General features: G+C 35.2%; 1 protein-coding gene across 4 annotated transcripts in view; it reads left to right on the top strand.

Annotated features, from left to right (window-relative positions):
• Window positions 1-18,630, top strand: part of PTBP2 (polypyrimidine tract binding protein 2) — an 84,635-nt gene that overhangs the window by 8,863 nt on the left and 57,142 nt on the right. For all 4 annotated transcript variants that reach the window (XM_040232248.1, XM_040232249.1, XM_040232250.1 and 1 more), the window contains exon 3: window positions 16,282-16,357. In XM_040232248.1, coding sequence (XP_040088182.1) covers window positions 16,282-16,357 — 76 coding nt within the window. The remainder of the gene's footprint in view (window positions 1-16,281; window positions 16,358-18,630) is intronic.

The following is an 18,630-nucleotide window of genomic DNA, read 5'->3' as shown; positions in this document are numbered from 1 at the left end:
CCTTTATTAATGTTAACCAATTTATATTACATATAGAATATCCAGTTTTTGTAGCTCTGGGGTATGTTGAAATCTCATTTTTCATTATCCCTATGAATGTTTTCATTGATTTTAGTTCAGTTAGTTCAGTCCCTCAGTTGTGTTCGACTCTTTTCGAACCCCACGGACTGCAGCACACCAGGCCTCCGTGTGCATCACCAACTCTTGGAGTTTACTCAAACTCATGTCCATTGAGTTGGTGATTCCATCTAACCGTCTCATCCTCTGCCTAGCCCTTCTCCTCCCACCTTCAATCTTTCCCAGCATCAAGGTCTTTTCAAATGAGTCAGCTCTTCTCATCAGGTGGCTAAAGTATTGGAGTTTCAGCTTTAGCATCAGTGCTTCCAATGAACATCCAGGACTGATCTCCTTTAGGATAGACTGGTTGGATCTCCTTGCAATCCAAGGGACTCTCAAGAGTCTTCTCCACCACCACAGTTCAAAAGTATAAATTCTTTGGCACTTAGCTTTCTTTATAGATCCCTTTTTATTTGGTTAGGTCAGTGAGACTGTGAAACAGAAAGGAAATGTGGTAGATTTTAATGCAAAGTTCATAGCATTTCTTTAAAAAATTTTTTTAAATTCTTTGTAATTTGTTTCAGAGGTTTATTTCTATACGCTTAACCATTTTGCCTCTGTGAAATTCTTGCAGAATAATGGGCCCAAGTAGTTAGCTTTTTTTAGGTTAAATTTCACTAGAATTTTGAAAGCACCAGTTGTAAACTGCTGAATGCAAAGACTGTTTAAGTTGTAATATGGGTATTTTATTCAGCATCATTGGCTTTCCTAGATAATTGCAATAAAATAGTACTAAACGTAACCTTTTTAATAGTAGTTGAATATAACTGATTGATGACCAGTATTTTAACCAAACACTGTTATTCAGATTTTTAGGTTTTGAGTTTTCTTAAAATGTTACATAATTCTTGCTAGGGTATTTATATTAGAATTTCAAATTAAAGACATTTATAGTGTGTCTACTAAATGACAGCACTATGTTAAAAACTGGTGATTCAGAGACACTAAGAATAGAATATATGTTTCTTGAGGGCAGAGACCTTACTTGTTTTGTTGATTTTCCATCATTGGTAGTACATATTACATAGTACATACTCAGTATACTTAATGACTCTTGAAAGGTCTCTGGCTTCAATATGTTCATAATCTCATGAGCTACTTATCAGTAAAAAGGTCAATGCCAATTTTACTGCTTAACCTTCTTCCTTTTCCCTGGAGATCCAAAAGAGCTATGTCTTCTAGGACCTCATCTAGTTAAAGACATAAATATACTAATACAAGGTTTACTAAAATGCCCTAAGGCTACAGCAGGGAACATTAATTGGTAGAATCAGAGTAGATTTCATGAAATTAGTGGATTGTGACCAGTGCATGTAAATGTTTGGGAGCAGAACTGAGCAATATATGTTGAGGGAAAGACATGTCTAAAGTTGTGCCAGTAGGCTGGCACAGATTCATAACCATTGAACAATCAGCTGAATCATTTGAATTTTACTGCAGCGTTTGTATGTGGGAGGGAGAGGAAATACAGGATGTCAGATAGGTAGGCAGAAAGATTGTACTTCATGTGGTAGGCAGTATTCCATATACCGGTTCAGTTCAGTTCGGTTGTTCTTTGTGACCCCGTGGACTGCAGCACGCCAGGCTTCCTTGTCCATCACCAACTCCTGGAGTCTACTCAAACTCATGTCCCTTGAGTCAGTGTTGCCATCCAACCATCTCATCCCCTGTTGTCCCCTTCTCCTCCTACCTTCAATCTTTCCCAGCATCAGGGTCTTTTCAAATGAGTCAGCTCTTTGCATCAGGTGGCCAAAATATTGGATTTTCAGCTTCAACATCAGTACTTCCAATGAACATTCTGGACTGATTTCCTTTAGGATGGACTGGTTGGATTTCCTTGCAGTCCAAGGGACTCTCAAGAGTCTTCTCCAACACCACAGTTCAAAAGCATCAATTCTTCAGTGCTCAGCTTTCTTTATAGTCCAACTCTCACATCCATACATGACTACTGGAAAAACCATGTACCTGTAAGCTTCCATATATGAAAGTAGCTCATTATTCTATTTTTAGAATGTCTTGGCTGAGCTGCAAAGTCCTTAGCTTTGGTATTATATGGAGCAATATGATTTAGAATCATGAGCCTCTGTAGTTAACTGTTCAGATATCTTATTTGGTTCATTTGTGTTGCTAAATTGAAAGCTAAATACCTTTCCTAATTTAGTTTTAGCTATTCATGAAGGGCTAAGGTGGCTAGGTAATTTTTTTACTTGAAAAGTAATAAAATATAACAGAAAAATTATGGAAGAAATGTGTTTTTGAGAAATGATTCTTGTTATAGCTGTTGTGAATTTTGAACATAGAAAAAAGACATAGTAGTATCATAAACTGTTATTTATTTGTCACTCAGTCCAAACAATCATCAACAAACAACCCATTCCTAAAATTTAGGCTATCCAGACTCTACTTTTCTCCTCCTATGTTATTTTGAGAAAAATTCTGGGTATTTCTTTTCATTCGTAAATGCTTTGTTGTGTCTCTTTTAAAGATAGTTCTCTCTCTTTCTCTCCCCCCAACCCCGCCCCCCACCCTCTCTAATTTAAAGGAATACAACCACAGTGCACTCCCTCAAAAGGAAAAAAAAAAAAAAGCAGCAATTGCTTAATGTTCTCAAGTGCCAAATTTGTGTTAAGATTTCTATTTGTCTTGTAAAAGTTATAGTATGTTTACTGGTTTTATTTTTAGTGGTACGGAAGGTTCAGAATCAAATAAGATCAACACATTCAGTAAATAAATTTCTTTCAATCTGCAAGTTATCCTTTTATCTTTGTGAGGCTTTTATAATTACATTTTATTTTTGAAGAAAACTGGTTGTTGGTCATACAGAGTTACCCATAGTCTGCATCTACTGATTGTATTCTGATGTTACAATTATTATGTTTTCCATATGTGTCGGTGGATGGATCTAGAGGCCATCAAGTTCTCTTGATTTTTAGTAATATTTTGTAAGTGGTGGAATATTTTTCCATTAATAGATACATGATAGCTGGTTTTTTTTTTTTTTTGCATACGTCTGTGTGATACTTTTTTCAAGAACATTCATTTAAATAACTTTGTTAAACCTGTTTATGCTCAGCATAGTCTTCTCGATAAATATCTAATCATCAGTATTAAAGGATATATGCAAAGATGTGTATCTTGAAAGTCCAAATAAAATTTTTATAATAAAGATGCAATATTAAAATATAATATAGGTTGGAATTATTGATGATGAAAAAGAAATGTTTTGTCAGTGCAGATCTTGTCAAATTAAAAACACATGATTTAGAATTAACAAACGAGTTAACATTGAACAAGGTAACCTTTGAGTTTCAGTTTTACAACGTTTAAAATGGGTTTAACGGGACCTATTTCAAAAGTTGTCTTGATTGAACAATATGTAAAAGAATTAGCACAGAATGGTACATAACTACTCAAATGATGGTGATGCTTTTTATTATAGTTCTTTAATCTGTAAGTGAGCCAGTGAGTGAGTGAAGTCGCTCAGTCGTGTCCAACTCTTTGCGACCCCATGGACTGTAGCCTACCAGGCTCCTCCGTCCATGGGATTTTCCAGGCAAGAATACTGGAATGGATTGCCATTTTCTTCTCCAGAAGATCTTCCAGACCCAGGGATTGAACCCATTGTCTCTTGCATTGTAGGCAGACGCTTTACTGTCTGAGCCAGGGGGGATGTCCTGTAAATCTGTAAATCCTAAGAAGGAGCACTTTACTAGAAGTCAGCTTCAAAGTTTTCATTTATTTTCTTGGAGTTTTATATGTTGATTTAAGGAGCTTTTCCTTTTATTGATTCTTAGCAGTTTTTATGTATTGTGGGCACTAAAGCTTTGTTGTACAAGGTACAGATAAACTTCCTGCCCGTAGCTTTTTTTTTTTAATTGATGGTTAGATTTGGAAATACTAACATCAAATTTGTTTTAGCTTTAAGAAATTTGTTTTAAATTGGTCTTTTATATAGTCTTCCAGATTTTAATTTAAACGTTAAAAATTTTTATTTTCAGTCTACTTGAAATTTAATTTTAGTGTGTTATAAAGGTTATATGATTTTTTTTCCCTTATGGCTAACAAATTTGCTACAGACTTGATTGATTCATGTTTTTCCTACTGATCTGCAGTCTTAGTTGTCGTGTTTCCATATATGTGAGAAACTTCCCTGGGCTATCTCTTCTGTTTCATTGTTTGTGACTATCCTGTTGCTATCAATACATGTCTTAATTTAATGTAACATCATGATAAGCCTTGGAATTTTGGTGAGTAAATTTCACAACTTTTCTTAAAAACTGTCCTTGGCACTTTTTTTTTTTCATTTAATATATATATTTATATATATGTGTGTGTGTATACAAGACAAGATGGCTGGGTTCCATGAAGACTTTTGATTTTTGATTATAGTTGTACTAAATTTATAAATTAATTGGAGAGCATATTTCTTCTCCAAGATATTTTCTTTATTTGTAAAAGACATGCTCAATGCAGAAACTTAATGCTTTAGGCAAAAAGGAAAATAAGTCACTGGCAATTTTACCAAAGCGAATGCATTGTACTTCCCATCATTTGTCCTACATGTTGAAAGGATTTAAACAGCTTATGTGTAAGGCATGAGGAAAGAGAGAGCCTTTTTTTTGATAGTTTGATTTCTTCCAAAGTTATTTTTCAGATTTATTTCTTTTTAATTGGAGGACAATTGCCTCTCAATATAGTATTGGCTTCTGCATACAACATGAATCAGCCATAGGTATACATATGTCCCCTCCCTCTTGATCCATGCTCCCACCTCTCATCAAAGTTTACTGATCTATTCAGTTATTCAGTACTTTGCTATTCTCAAAACTTTATAGCGTTTTTTAATTCTCCCCTTTTCTATTTTTGCTAAAAGCACATATTCATATTTTATCCTTTATTTTTCTTGTCAGAGGCCTTATTTTACTGGTTTTTTCAAAGTACCAGCTTCTGTAGTTTTTTGTTTCATATTTCACTAATTTCTGTTTTTATCTCGTTCTACCCAGCTAGATTTGTCTTATTATTTTTTGTCACTTTACATGCTGAACATGTTTATTTTCTTATTTAAAAATGCATTTAAGATTAAGAAAAATCAGTTGATACGTTTGGCAGTAAGCTTTGATTTGTAGAGTTCTCTTTTTCCTTTTTTTTTTTTCTTGAGATTGTGATATAATTGACATATATAACATTGTATTATTTTCAGGTATACAACATGATTTGATGTATGTATAAATTGCGAAACAATTACCAGAATAAGTTTAGTTAACATCCATTGTCACACATAGTTAAATTTTTTTCCTTGTGCTGAGAACTTTTAAGATTTACTTTAGGCAACTTTCAAATATTGTTAACTATATCAGCATGTGTTACACAGCTGGTAAACAATCCACCTGCAATGAGGGAGACCTGGGTTCTTTCCCTTGCTTGGCAAGATCCCCTGGATGAGGGAATAGCTACCCAATCCAGTATTCTGGCCTGGGAAATTCCATGGACAGAGGGGTCTGGCAGGCTACAGTCCATGGGGTCGCAAAGAGTTGGACACGACTGAGCGACTTCCACTTTGGCTTTTTTGCTTTATGTCAGAATTCCAAGTTTGTACCTTTTGGCCACCATCTTTACTGCCTCCCCCCACCTCCTACTGCCCCAGACTGTGCTTCTGGAATTCGGTGTTTTGGGTTTTTGTTTTTTAAGAGTTTACAGGTAAATGAGATCATACAGTGTTTGTCTCTCTCTCTCTGACTTATTTCACTTAGCCCTATTACCTAATTTGCATGTTGTTGCAAATGGTGAATTCTTCTGTTTATGGCTGTTGTGAATGTGTAGATTAACCACATTTCCTTCATCCATTGATGGAGACCTAAGTTGTTTGCCTGTCTTGACTGTTGTAGATAGTGCTACAGTGAACATGGGGGTGCTAATGTCTAGATAGTGATTTTATTTCCTTTAGATAAATATCCAGAAATGGGATTACTGGATCATGCAGTTACACTTTGTAAAATTTTTTGAGAAACTTGCATAGTGTTTTCCTTAGTGGGTACATCAGTTTACATTCCGATCATCATTGTGCAAGTGTTCCCATTTCTCCAAATCCCTGCCAGTGCTTGTTACTTCTTTTTGATAGTATCTACCCACCTAACAGGTGTGAGGTGATACTTTATTGTGATTTTGATCGGCATTTCACTGATTCATGATTACCTTTTCGTGTACCTATTGGTCATTTGTATGTCAGTTTATGTTCTCTGCCCATTCTTTAATCGTACTGTTTATTTTTTCTGAGTTCTATGAGTTGCTTATATATTTTTGATATTAACATTTCATGTATGATATGCACATTTTTCCTTCCATCCATCTTGTTGATGGTTTTCTTCACCCTACAGAAGCTAAAGTTTGACATAGTCTAATTACTTTTGCTTTTGTTGCCTTTGCTTTTGGTGTCAAATCCAAAAAGTCACTGCTAAGATTGATTTCAAGGAGCTTACTACTTACGTTTTCTTCTGGGAGTTTTATCGTTTCAGCCATTATGTTCAAATTTTTAATATATTTTGACTTAATTTTGGTGTGGTGAAAGATGGTGGTCCAATTTCTTTCTTCTGCATGAGATTGTCCAGGTTTCTCAGCATCATTTTAGAGAGACTGTTTTTCTCCACTGTGTATGTTGGCTCCTTCTGTTTAAACTGATTGACCATGGATTATTTCTGAACTCTGTACAGTTAATCTATAATAGTCTGCTTTTGTGCCCATATTATACTGTTTTGAGTTACTCTTTATATTACAGTTTAAGACCAAGAGGTGTGCTGCCTCCCCTTTTGTTCTTTCTCAAGATTGCTTTGGTTCTTAAGGATTTTTTGTTGTTTCATACAGACTTTAGGATATTTTCTATTTTATGAAAAATGTCATTGGAATTTTGATGATTGCATTGAATCTGTAGATTGCTCTGAGTAGTATGGGAATTTTAACAGTATACTTCCAATCCATGAGCATCCATGAGCACAAATGGAAATCTTTCCATTTGCATCTTCTTCAATTTCTTCCATCAGTGTCTTTTACCCTTTTCACTTTTTTAAGCTTTGTGAAAGCTTCAAAATGTACGAAAGTGGGGTGAGTGGTATAATAGTAGACTTCTTTTGCCTTCCTTTGGAAGAATATTAAAGCAAATCTTAGCAATAATTTTATATCATTCCTCTTGAAGATATTTTTATATCTAATAAAATTTTAAAGAATTTTTTTGTTGTTGTATTGAAAAGCAGAGACATTACTTTGCCAACAAAGGTCCGTCTAGTCAAGGCTATGGTTTTTCGAGTAGTCATGTATGGATGTGAGAGTTGGACTGTGAAGAAAGCTGAGCACAGAAGAATTGATGCTTTTGAACTGTGGTGTTGGAGAAGACTGTTGAGAGTCCCTTGGACTGCAAGGAGATCCAACCAGTCTATTCTGAAGGAGATCAGCCCTGGGTGTTCTTTGGAAGGAATGATGCTGAAGCTGAAACTCCAGTACTTTGGCCACCTCATGTGAAGAGTTGACTTATTGGAAAAGACTCTGATGCTGGGAGGGATTTGGGGCAGGAGGAGAAGGGGACGACTGAGGATGAGATGGCTGGATGGCATCACGGACTCGATAGACGTGGGTTTGGGTGAACTCCGGGAGTTGGTGTTGGACAGGGAGGCCTGGTGTACTGTGATTGATGGGGTCGCAAAGAGTCGGACACGACTGAGCTACTGAACTGAAGTGTAGTTGACATACTATATTATGATTTAGGAGTACAACATAATGATTCAACATTTATACACATTACACATTGGTCACTGTAAGTCTAGTAACCATTTGTGACCATGTAAAATTATTACAATATTATTATTACATTCCCCATGCTGTGCATACATCCCAGTAACTGACTTGTAACTGGAAGTTTGTATCACTTAATTACCTTCACTTATTTTGCCCATCCCACCCCACCACTAAAATAATTTTTTTAAGTTACTTCTTTTTGGTTGTGCTGGGTTTTCGTTGCTAACTTAGGCTTTCTCTAGTTGTGGTGTGCGGGCTTCTCATTGTGGTGACTGCTCTTGTGGAGCAGGGACCCTAAAAGAGTGTGGGCTCAGTTGTTCTGGTGCATAAACTCAGTTGCTCTTCTGCATGTGGGATCTTCCCGGACCAGGGATCAAATCCATGTGCCCTGCATTAGCAGGTGGAGTCTTATCCACTGTACAACTAGGAAAGTCCCTAAAATAATTTCTTAATGCCATGTAATCTCCAACAGTAGTAATCAGAATTTCCTGATCACTTTAAAGAAATCTTGTATATTTTCTTTTAAAAGCAGGGATCAAGGAAAGTCAGCTTACTGATTTGGTGTTTTTCTGTCTCTATCCCTGCCGGAGGGCATGACAACCCACTCCAGTATTCTTGCTTGGAGAATCCCTATGGACAGAGGAGCCTGGCAGGCTGCAGTCCATAGGCTGGAAAAGAGTCAGACACAACTGAAGCGACATAGCGTGCAGATAAGCAAGTCTGTTAATAGGACAGTTTTTTTTTTTCCTCCCTTCCCCTTTCTTGATTTCCTATTAGAGAAACTGGGTCATCTATTCCGTACAAATTTTTGAAAATTATGCTTTTGCTGACTTTACCTCTGTGTTGTCATTTTTTCTGTTTCTCATATCCTTTATCTCTTGTGTACTTGTAGTTAGGTAATAAAACTTGATCAGATTCAGGTTTAATTTTCAGCAAGAATACTTTGTAAATGTACTGTGTAGTTTCTAATGTATCACCCTAGAAGGAACATGTCTAGTTATCTTTTTGTGATGTTGACATTTGCCAGTAGGTTCAGGTGTTCTCTGCTTGATGCATCCAGTATAGAGTGCTCCATCATCTTTCTGTACTAGTGGGTTTTAGTAGCTAATAATTGCATAATTCCACTGGGTATTGCAAAAGTGGTGATACTCTTTTCCTGCATATGTTACTTAGTATTTTTCTATTCAGAAGAACTTTTCCTCTCAAATATTTGGTTATACCAAAACACCCTTATTAAAAGAAAAACAGGAGAGATTTTTGCTAAAAATTTATGAGCTGCTAACTCTAGCCTAAACTCCAATGTAACGTGAATTTTTTATTGTTGATCAAAGTGTTATTGTGAAAGCAAAGATTTTTACATTTAGTCTTACTGCAGTGATCATTTCTTTAAAAATGTTTAAATTTTCTCATCTTGGGCCATCAGCAGCTCATAATATCACTAATTTTGCTACTTACCTAAAGTATTATTTTTTCCTCCAAAATTTTAGTTAGCTGGAAATCATGGTCCTTTAGTGGGACCTGATCCTTAGAGACAATAATAATTGTGGGTGCAAAGGTGCCAATGTCTTTTAGGTTTGTTATTGTTTACAAATTTTTTCACTTGACAAATCTAGTAAAATAAGACATATATATTTGTGTTCATTTCCAATTTGTACATAATTTTACTATTTTTCCCTTTCTAGTTTTTTTGTTGGTATCTCTTGTAGGTTGAAAATGCTTGCTAATGTTAACATAATTGCATATATATTTCTTTAAAAAGCAACACCAGTGTTAACATTGTAGTATATTTTTTGAAATACAATATAATTTTAAGATTTGTTTTGCAATTATTTTTGTCCTCAAAGTGTATTTTATGAAAAATGTATAGTATTGGGTTTGCCACAAGTTTGTTTGTTTTTTTCTGTAAGATGACTCTAGTATTGCTTAGTTATCTTTGTATTAACTTCAGTCGAAACAATTTTGTTAGTTTTTTTTTTTTTAACTTTGTTCACTTGAAACAATTTTGTTAGATCGTATTGTCACAGCTATCATATCAGCATGCATTTAAAAAAAACTTATTAAAATTGGTGAATTTTTGTGCAGCCATTTTACAATTGAGGACGGAGGGGAAAGCAACATTTTCAGCATATTTATTTCAAGAAAGGTAAAGTGCAACTGAAACACAAAAAAGGACTTGTGTAGTATATGGAGAAGGTGCTGTGACTGGTCAAACGCGTCAGAAGTGGTTAATTGAAGTTTTCATGCTGGAGATTTTTTGCTGGATGATTCTTCAAGGTTGGGTAGATGAGTTGAAGTCCATAGTGATCAAATTGAGACATTCATTGAGAACAGTTGATGTTACACCATGTGGGAGATAGCTGACATACTCAAAATAGTCACATCAAGCCTTGAAAATCATTGGCACCAGCTTGGTTATGTTAATTGATTTGATGTCTGGGTTCCACATTAGTGAAGAAAACCTTCTCGATGCTGTTCTCTACTTGAACATAGCAAAAACGTTCTGTTTTTAAAACAAACTGTGACAAGCAGTGAAAAGTGGATATTGTACAATCAGGTGGAATGGAAGAGATTGTGAGACAAGAGAGTTGAAGTACCACCAGCCAAACACCAGTCTTCATCCAAAGAAAGTGATGTTGTGTATATGGTGGGATTGGAAAGCAGTTCTCTAATAAGAGCTCCCTCTGGGGAACCAAATGATTAATTTTAATAAATATTGCTACCAATTAGACCAACTGAAAGCAGCACCCAATAAAAAGTGTGTGGATTTATTCAACAGAAAATGTATAATCTTCTATCAGGATAATGCAATACCGAATGTTTATTTAATGACCAGGCCAAAAAAAAAAAAAAACTATTAGAACTTATCTGGGAAGTTCTGATTCATCAGCTGTATTCACCAGATATTGCACCTTTGCATTTCCATTTATTTTGGTCTTCACAAAATTCACTTAATGGAAAAGATTTCAGTTCCCTAGAAGACTGTAAAAAGCACCTGATATAGTTCTTTACTCCAAAAAAAAAAAGTTTTTAAATGATAAGAATTATGAAGTTATACCTGAAAAATGGCAGAAAGTAGTGGAACAAAATAGTGAATGTGTTGTTCAGTAAAGTTCTTGGTAAAAATGAAAAACTTGTCTTTTATTTTTACTTAAATTTTTTGGTTAGCCCAATTCAATTATAGGATTTTAAAGTTTATTGAGATAATTTTGTGTGTGGTTCTACCATCACCCTAATAATTAGATTTGTTTGTTACATTTTGATTTTCATTTTTAGGGAATAGTTTTTCACTTTGAATAAATTTTCCAAAGTTGCAAAACAAGCTACATTCGTAGATGTCTTCTACTCCTGCTCATTCTACTTTGCTTATTCTATCCCCTTACAAAGGGTTTCTACTTTCATTAATTCTTGGTTTATTCTTTTATTTAATAGAAGCAAATGTGAGTTTTTTCTGCATGCTCCCTCCTAGCATCTTAGAGAAAAGATAGCACAGAATACACAGGGTTTAATATCTTGACTTTTTAACATAATGATAAACATGCCCTGGAAGGTAAATATGCCCTGGAAATCACTCACTGGTTAAATATGGAAAATCTTCTCATTTCTTTATACTGCTGGTTATAAATGCAGGTTCCTCAGTTCTCCATAGCCTGCCCAGCATATTGAAATGCTTGGGATTTTGCCAGTCTGAGAAGTGAGATGGCATATAAGTCTAGTATTGATTTTTCTTTCTTTCTTTTTTTTTTTTTACTGTTAGCAAGATTAAGGGTAATTTTCATTTCATGTACTGAAAACTAATCTCTTGCTACTTATTTTATGAGTAACTTGTCTTTTAAAGTTTCTTATTACTCTGAAGTTTAGAGTCATTTTTTGGCTCAAATTTTTAGAAACTGTTTCAAAATCTTATCTGAATAAACTACAATTAGATTTTGTTCTGTTTTTCTTTTCTCTTATTTTCATTAAAATATCATGTTTGATCAAATATTATAATCTGTACAATTTCTTATTTTTGAAACTTACTGAGGTATTCATTACATGGTCTGTGATCCACTTTTGTGACTTACACTTATAGATAAAAAGATATTCTGAAAAATTTTAAAGTCTTATCTATTCTGTCTCTAATTCATCAAAAAAAAAGTTACTACACTATATTAGGTGGGGATCCAATTTTATTTCTTTTTGCTCATATAGAGCTAGCTAATTGAAATATGCAGTGTTTTTTTTTTTTTTTTTCCACATTACAGGGGTATGTATATGTTAGTGTAAAGTCTAAGCCACTGTGCTGCTGCTAAGTCACTTCAGTCGTGTCCGACTCTGTGTGACCCCGTAGATGGCAGCCCACCAGGCTCCCTCGTCCCTGAGATTCTCCAGGCAAGAACACTGGAGTGGGTTGCCATTTCCTTCTCCAATGCATAAACGTGAAAAATGAAAAGAGAAGTCGCTTAGTCGTGTCCAACCCTTAGCGACCCCACGGGCTGCAGCCTACCAGGCTCCCCCGTCCGTGGGATTTTCCAGGCAAGAGTGCTGGAGTGGGGTGCCAACAAAATGCAAATGCAGAACATAGTGGCATAAATAGCCTAGAAGTTTATTTTTCTTAAAAGTCCTACAACTGTAAGAAAATGGTATCATTATGCTCCATGAGGTTATTCACTGAGCTAAGTTTTTTTAATCTGGTTGCTTCAGTTTTTTCCTGAGCTTTTATTCTTATGTGCATGGATTAATGAGGTATAATTAGCTATCTTTTTTTGTTTTGTCTCTTTTGTTGTTTTCAAAAAATCAAAAGCTTGATTTTATTGATCCTTTTTTGTGTGTCATTGTTAAATTTATTTTGTATTTTTATTGATTGTGTGAGTTTGTGCTCTCATGGTGTTTAGCAAGTAGATTCTCTCTCCATGGAATCTTCCAAGTGAGAAATAGTGGAGTGGGTTGCCATTTCCTTCTCCAGGGGTTCTTCCCAGCCCAGGGATTGAACCTGCACCTCTTACGTCTCCTATATTGGCAGGTGGATTCTTTACCACTTGCATCACCTGGGAAATGCATATTCATGTATAGAAATACTCAGTATAGTCAGGATGTCAGTTCTTCCCAAAATGATCTATAGAGTCAATCCCAGTCAAAATTCCAGCAAGTTATTTTATGGATATCAACAAATTGATTGTGAAGTTTATATGGAGAAGCAAAAACCCCAGAATAGCCAACACAGTATTGAAGGAGAATAACAAAGTTGGAGGACTGATACTACTCAACTTCAAGATTTAATATGAAGCTACAGTGACCAAGAGAGCTTCCCTGGTGGCTCAGATGGTAAAGCGTCTGCCTGCAGTGAGGGAGACCTGGGTTCGATCCCTGGGTTGGGAAGATCTCCTGGAGAAGGAAATGACAACCCACTCCAGTATTCTTGCCTGGAGAATCCCATGGACGGAGAAGCATGGTAGGCCAGTCCATGGGGTCGCAAAGAGTCGGACACAACTGAGTGACTTCACTTCACTTCACAGTGATCAAGGCAGCCTGGTTTTTGTGAAAGAATAGACAAGTTGATCAGTGAAACAGAATAGAGAGCCCAGCATAGAGCCCCCTATAAATATAGTCAAACCTATTTTTGACAGAGGCAAAGGCAAAACAGTGGAGCAAAGATAGTCTCTCTGACAAGTGCTAGTGAAACAACTGAAATCCATGTGCAAAAGAATGAATTGAGACAGACGTTAAACTTTTCACAAAAATTAACTCAAGGTAGATCATAGACCTAAATGTAAAATGCTAAACTATAAAACTCTTAGAAAATAATGTGGGAGAAAAATCTCAGTGACTTAGGTATAAAGGTATCTTTTCAGGTACAACACCAAAGACATAACCTAAGAAAGAAATAATTGATTAGCTGGACTTGATTAAAATCAGTAATTTTTTCCCTGTGAAAGATAACTAGAAGACAAGCTACAGACTTGAAGAAAATACTTGCAAATAATACACGGGGCAAAGGGCTATTATCTAAAATACCCAGAACTTTCAAACTCAGCAGTAAGAAAGCAACCTGATTAGAAAGTGGACCAAACACCTCACCAAAGAAGATATACAGATGGCAGATACACATATGAAAAGATGCTCCACATCATATGTCATTAAGTAAATGAAAAATGGAGACAGTGAGATACTGCTACACTATCAGAATAGCCAAAATCTGAAACCCCAGCACCCATAAAGGCCGGGGAGGATATGGAGTGTCAGGAAATCTCAGCTTCCTGTTGGGAATGCAGAATTATATAGCCACTTTGGAAAACAAATAAGCTGTTTTTACAAAGCTGAACATACTTGTACTATATGATCTAGCAACTCCTTGATTTTTATTCAGAGGTGTTGAAAACTTACATATACACAGAAACCTGCACATGGATCTTAACAGCAGCTTTATTCATAATTGCCAAAACATGAAGTCAATCAAGATGTCCTTCAGTAGGTGAATGGATTAGTAAATTGTGGTACATAACAATGTGGTATTTATCAGTAAAACAAAATGAATTTTCAAGTGATGAAAAGGCATGGGGGGTACCTGGTAGCATAATGCAGATTACTAAATGGAAGAAGCCAATTGAGAATGCTTCGTACTGTAAGATTCCACCTGTATTCTGAAAAAGGCAAAACTATGGAGACAACAAAATTAAGGGGTTGGAAGGAGTCTGGATGAATAATAGCCAGAACACAGAGGATGTTGGGAGTAGTGAAAATAATGTTTTTTAAAAAAAGTTAAAAGATGGATATATGTCACTAGACATTTGTCCAAACCCATTGAATGTACAGTATTAAACCTTAATTTATTAAACTGGACTTTGGGTAGATATGATACATTAATAATTTTTGGTAATAAATGTACCAGTCTGGTGGAGGATGCTGATAATGGAGGAGGCTGTGCATGTGTGGTGGCAGGGAGTATATGAGAAATCTGTCCCTTCTTCTCAATTTTATTTTAAATCTAACAGTGTTCTAAAAAAATTAAAAAGAAAAAAACTAGGAAACATTTTTGTTGTTGATAGTTAACCAGTAATGTTTATTAGCAGTTCTTAAACTTTAGCATTCATTAGAAGCACCTGGAGGGCTTGTTAATGAACTCAGGTTGTTGGATCCTGTCTCCATTGTTTTCTTCAGTAGGTCTAGGATGGATCTGAGAGCATAGTTCACTAAGGAAATTTCCAGGTTTTTAATGTTGCTCTAGGGACCACAATTTAAAGATTTCTTAAGTATCTAATTCTGTATGTCATGTCTTTATAAAACATGGCCGTGCTGTATCTTCCATACCTTGATTAAAAAATTAAAGATGATGTAAATGTGGCATTAATGTGACTTGATACTGTGTTTTTATTTTTCTTCTTGTATTTCTCTGAGCTTGATGTTAATAAAAAGTTCACTTTTAAAACAGTGAGGACAATGACATATGAATATTTATCACTTTTATATTTGTTGTGATACAGCTTATTAAAGAATGAGTTTAACACAGATTAGCATGAAGCTTATGGTTAATTAGAGTTGTTTTGGACTTTCTGAAATGCTCTGATAAATTACCTCCTTTGTATATTTTTTTTCCATTTAGGTGGTTGCATTCAGCTTTGTACTGTTTGTCTAAATCAGCTAGTATTGATTTAGTTATTTTAAATATTGCTTACCAATGTATGTAAGTATATACATACTTCAAATAGGCAAAACAATTGATTAGCTATTTTAAAATTAGTGTGCTCATATATACTTTTGTAAGTATGCACATTTTAAAAACAGCTGAAATGACATTGCTTGGTTTGAACAAACTGTGTAGTTCTAAGAACATATGAACATATGATTCATATGATTTTTCTTTAAAGGATTTGAAGACATGATTGTCTCTTCTTATCTTGGCAGAAAGAAATTTCTCATTCCATAGATTTTGCCTTTGCTTACAGTGTTCTAGCCATTGAAACGTATACCTGTTTAATTTCAATGATTATGAAGATGAGTTGTCCAGATCATTAGTGTGAAGTTCTCATTTTCTAAAGACCTGAGTTATCTGGATGAGTAAAGGATATGAGGTTGAAGGATTCGGAGTGTCTGTGAGAAAGTTCAACTGCTTTGCGTATTAAAAAAATGATGTAGTTTTCCAAAGCTTTTGATTATGAAATCTAGTATTGCCTTTTGGACTTGGGTGAATGGAAGGAAGGACCTACTGTTGGCTTTGTGAGAAAGGAAGTTATGAATAGGAGAGTGGAGTTAACTTATTATTTCGGGAATTAAATTTTTTTTATTCTCACTAGTGTAACCCCTGACATTTTTCAGTGACACTATTTGAAAAGTTACAGAGAAGTGACTTTCAGATTAACATTTTTAAATTTAAAGGGGTCTTATGCTAATTTGTTCTTGTTTTTATAGAGAGGATCTGACGAACTACTCTCAGGCAGTGTTCTCAGTAGTCCAAACTCTAACATGACCAGCATGGTGGTTACAGGTAAGTGTTACTCTCCTAACCGTCTCATTATTTGCCATTTTGCAGGGCAGAATGTTACAAGTTTGGTGTGCTTTACCAGAATAGCCTTTATTTTTAAATGCTTTGTGTTGAAACATTTTAGAGGAAATTTTGCTACAGTACATACGTATCAAGTGGAAAAAAAAACTGAAGTGGGTGTCTTGTGTTCAAGTAATTAATTCTGATAGATTTTTTTTTAATGACAAATGTAACTTTTTTTTTCTTTCATTTACAAGTTTCCTCACTCTCACTTCTTTTGTACTTTCGTGTGTTTAGCTTTCATGTTTGTATGTCATAAAATATTTTTACGGTAAGTATTTCTTCTCAGTCCCACAAATCCTACAGCCCCAAAATACAAGATTCAGTTGCATAGTTGTCTTTTGTATGTGGTTTCAATATTTTTCTTAGCTGTAACAGTATTTTAATTTTTTGAATTGATTTCCTTTATTTACTTGAAAACGTAAGATTTGTTTAATCTTCACAGGATATTTAAACTTTATATATTTGAAATAACTGGTTGGTTGTATTGTCTGTCTGTAAATATGTGGACCAATATTTAGACCTTAGATTTTTGGCCAGTGGACCAAATTTGAATCTGATGAAGAATGAGTTAGTTTGCTTTATAACTGTACATTTTATGTTACTTACCTTAACCAAGGTTTCTTTTTACTAACTCTTTCCTGAATTACTTGTTTGAGGAATCAATTACATTGGGCAATATAAAGATTGTAAAAGAAGGAAAGCATTTTGGTTTTCTTTAGATAACCACGCCCATATATAGTACGCCTCAGTGCACACATACAGACCCTGCAAGTTAAATAAAAATTACAATGAAGTATTCTCCAAATATAGTTATTATAATAAGATGAATTTTTCTTCACATTGTCATTACTGAGTTTTCCATGTCACAATTACAAAGTAAAATTATTAGGCCATGATTTTGAAAGTCAGGGTACCATGTGCAAATAATTGAACGAACACACTCAGATGTCTGTATCTCTCTGCCAGTTTCATTTTTTTAAAACTACATTTAATGATTGATAATGGAAATGAAATGGCAACCCACTCCAGTACTGTTGCCTGGAGAATCCCATGGACAGAGGAGCTTGGTGGGCTACAGTCCACGGGGTCGCAAAGAGTCGGACAGGACTGAGTGACTTCACCTCACCTCAATGGAAATGTTTTAAAAGCTGATTTGTAGGGCTATGACAGACTACTGGTAGCAGCCTTTCCTTCTTTCCATCTTCCCTCAAAATGAAAAACTATAAAATAGAGTAAAATATGTAGGACAGCTGTTGTCTGGAATTGATGAGTAAATAGTATAAGATGGTGATTCTTGAGATAAACATGTGAAATGAATCTCATAGTTTGGCTTTTCTACTTTGAGGTACCCTACTGTTGTAGCACATGGAGCTAGAACCCAAGCAGAGCATGAAGGTTTCACTGTGCTGAAGAGAGTAAGATTGGTATTCAGAGCTTCTGAGACATTTGGAATTTATGGAGGAAGATCCTGAAAAAGGAACTTGTCAAGGGTTTGGGCATAGGTCAGAGGGCAGAATTTGGTGTAGGGATTCTTAAATCAGAATTATCAATAACGACTGGACTGCATATGTGCAGGTTAACACACTCATGGTCTGTCAGGAATGACCTACTGTGGGGCTGAGAGTTAGAATGGTGATTCTATAGATTGTACAGTGCTCTGAGACACTGGAGTTCTGGGAAGTTAGAGTGCGTACGTCTTGTGGATTACCTCAAACATTCTGTTTAGGCTGTAGAATGCTCAGGCTTTCAGAGAAAGGATCATACACTTATACTAATAGTAAGTGACTGTGATAGTCCAGTCTGACAAGATGTGAAGAATTCACCAGTAATTTAATTGCCTGCCTAAATAAAACAGTATCCCCTATGTGAGACAACATGATTCAGTCTTCCGACAATTATCCATAATATCCTACCTACATCAGATGTTACAATCATGTAAAGAAGCATTCAATAAGAATAGACCTCAAAATGACCTAAATATTGGAATTTGAAGACAGAGACTATAAGTATTTTTAAAGCTGTAAAAGAAAATATTGAAAGAATGAACATGGAAGATGTGTTGAGAAAGCTATAAAGAAAGCATATAGAAATGCTGTAACTGAAAAATACAATATTCACACTGTATTGGAATGGAAAAATTCACTGATTGAGACCAACAGAAGTTTGGAGACAACTGAAAAAGGTTAGTGAACTTGAGTACAGATTGATAGAAA

This window comes from Oryx dammah, unplaced genomic scaffold (genome assembly GCF_014754425.2).
Source record: "Oryx dammah isolate SB20612 unplaced genomic scaffold, SCBI_Odam_1.1 HiC_scaffold_28, whole genome shotgun sequence".
Lineage (NCBI taxonomy): Eukaryota > Metazoa > Chordata > Mammalia > Artiodactyla > Bovidae > Oryx > Oryx dammah.
The sequence above is the reverse complement of the archived record's forward strand: the minus strand, read 5'-3'. Positions and strand labels throughout refer to the sequence as shown.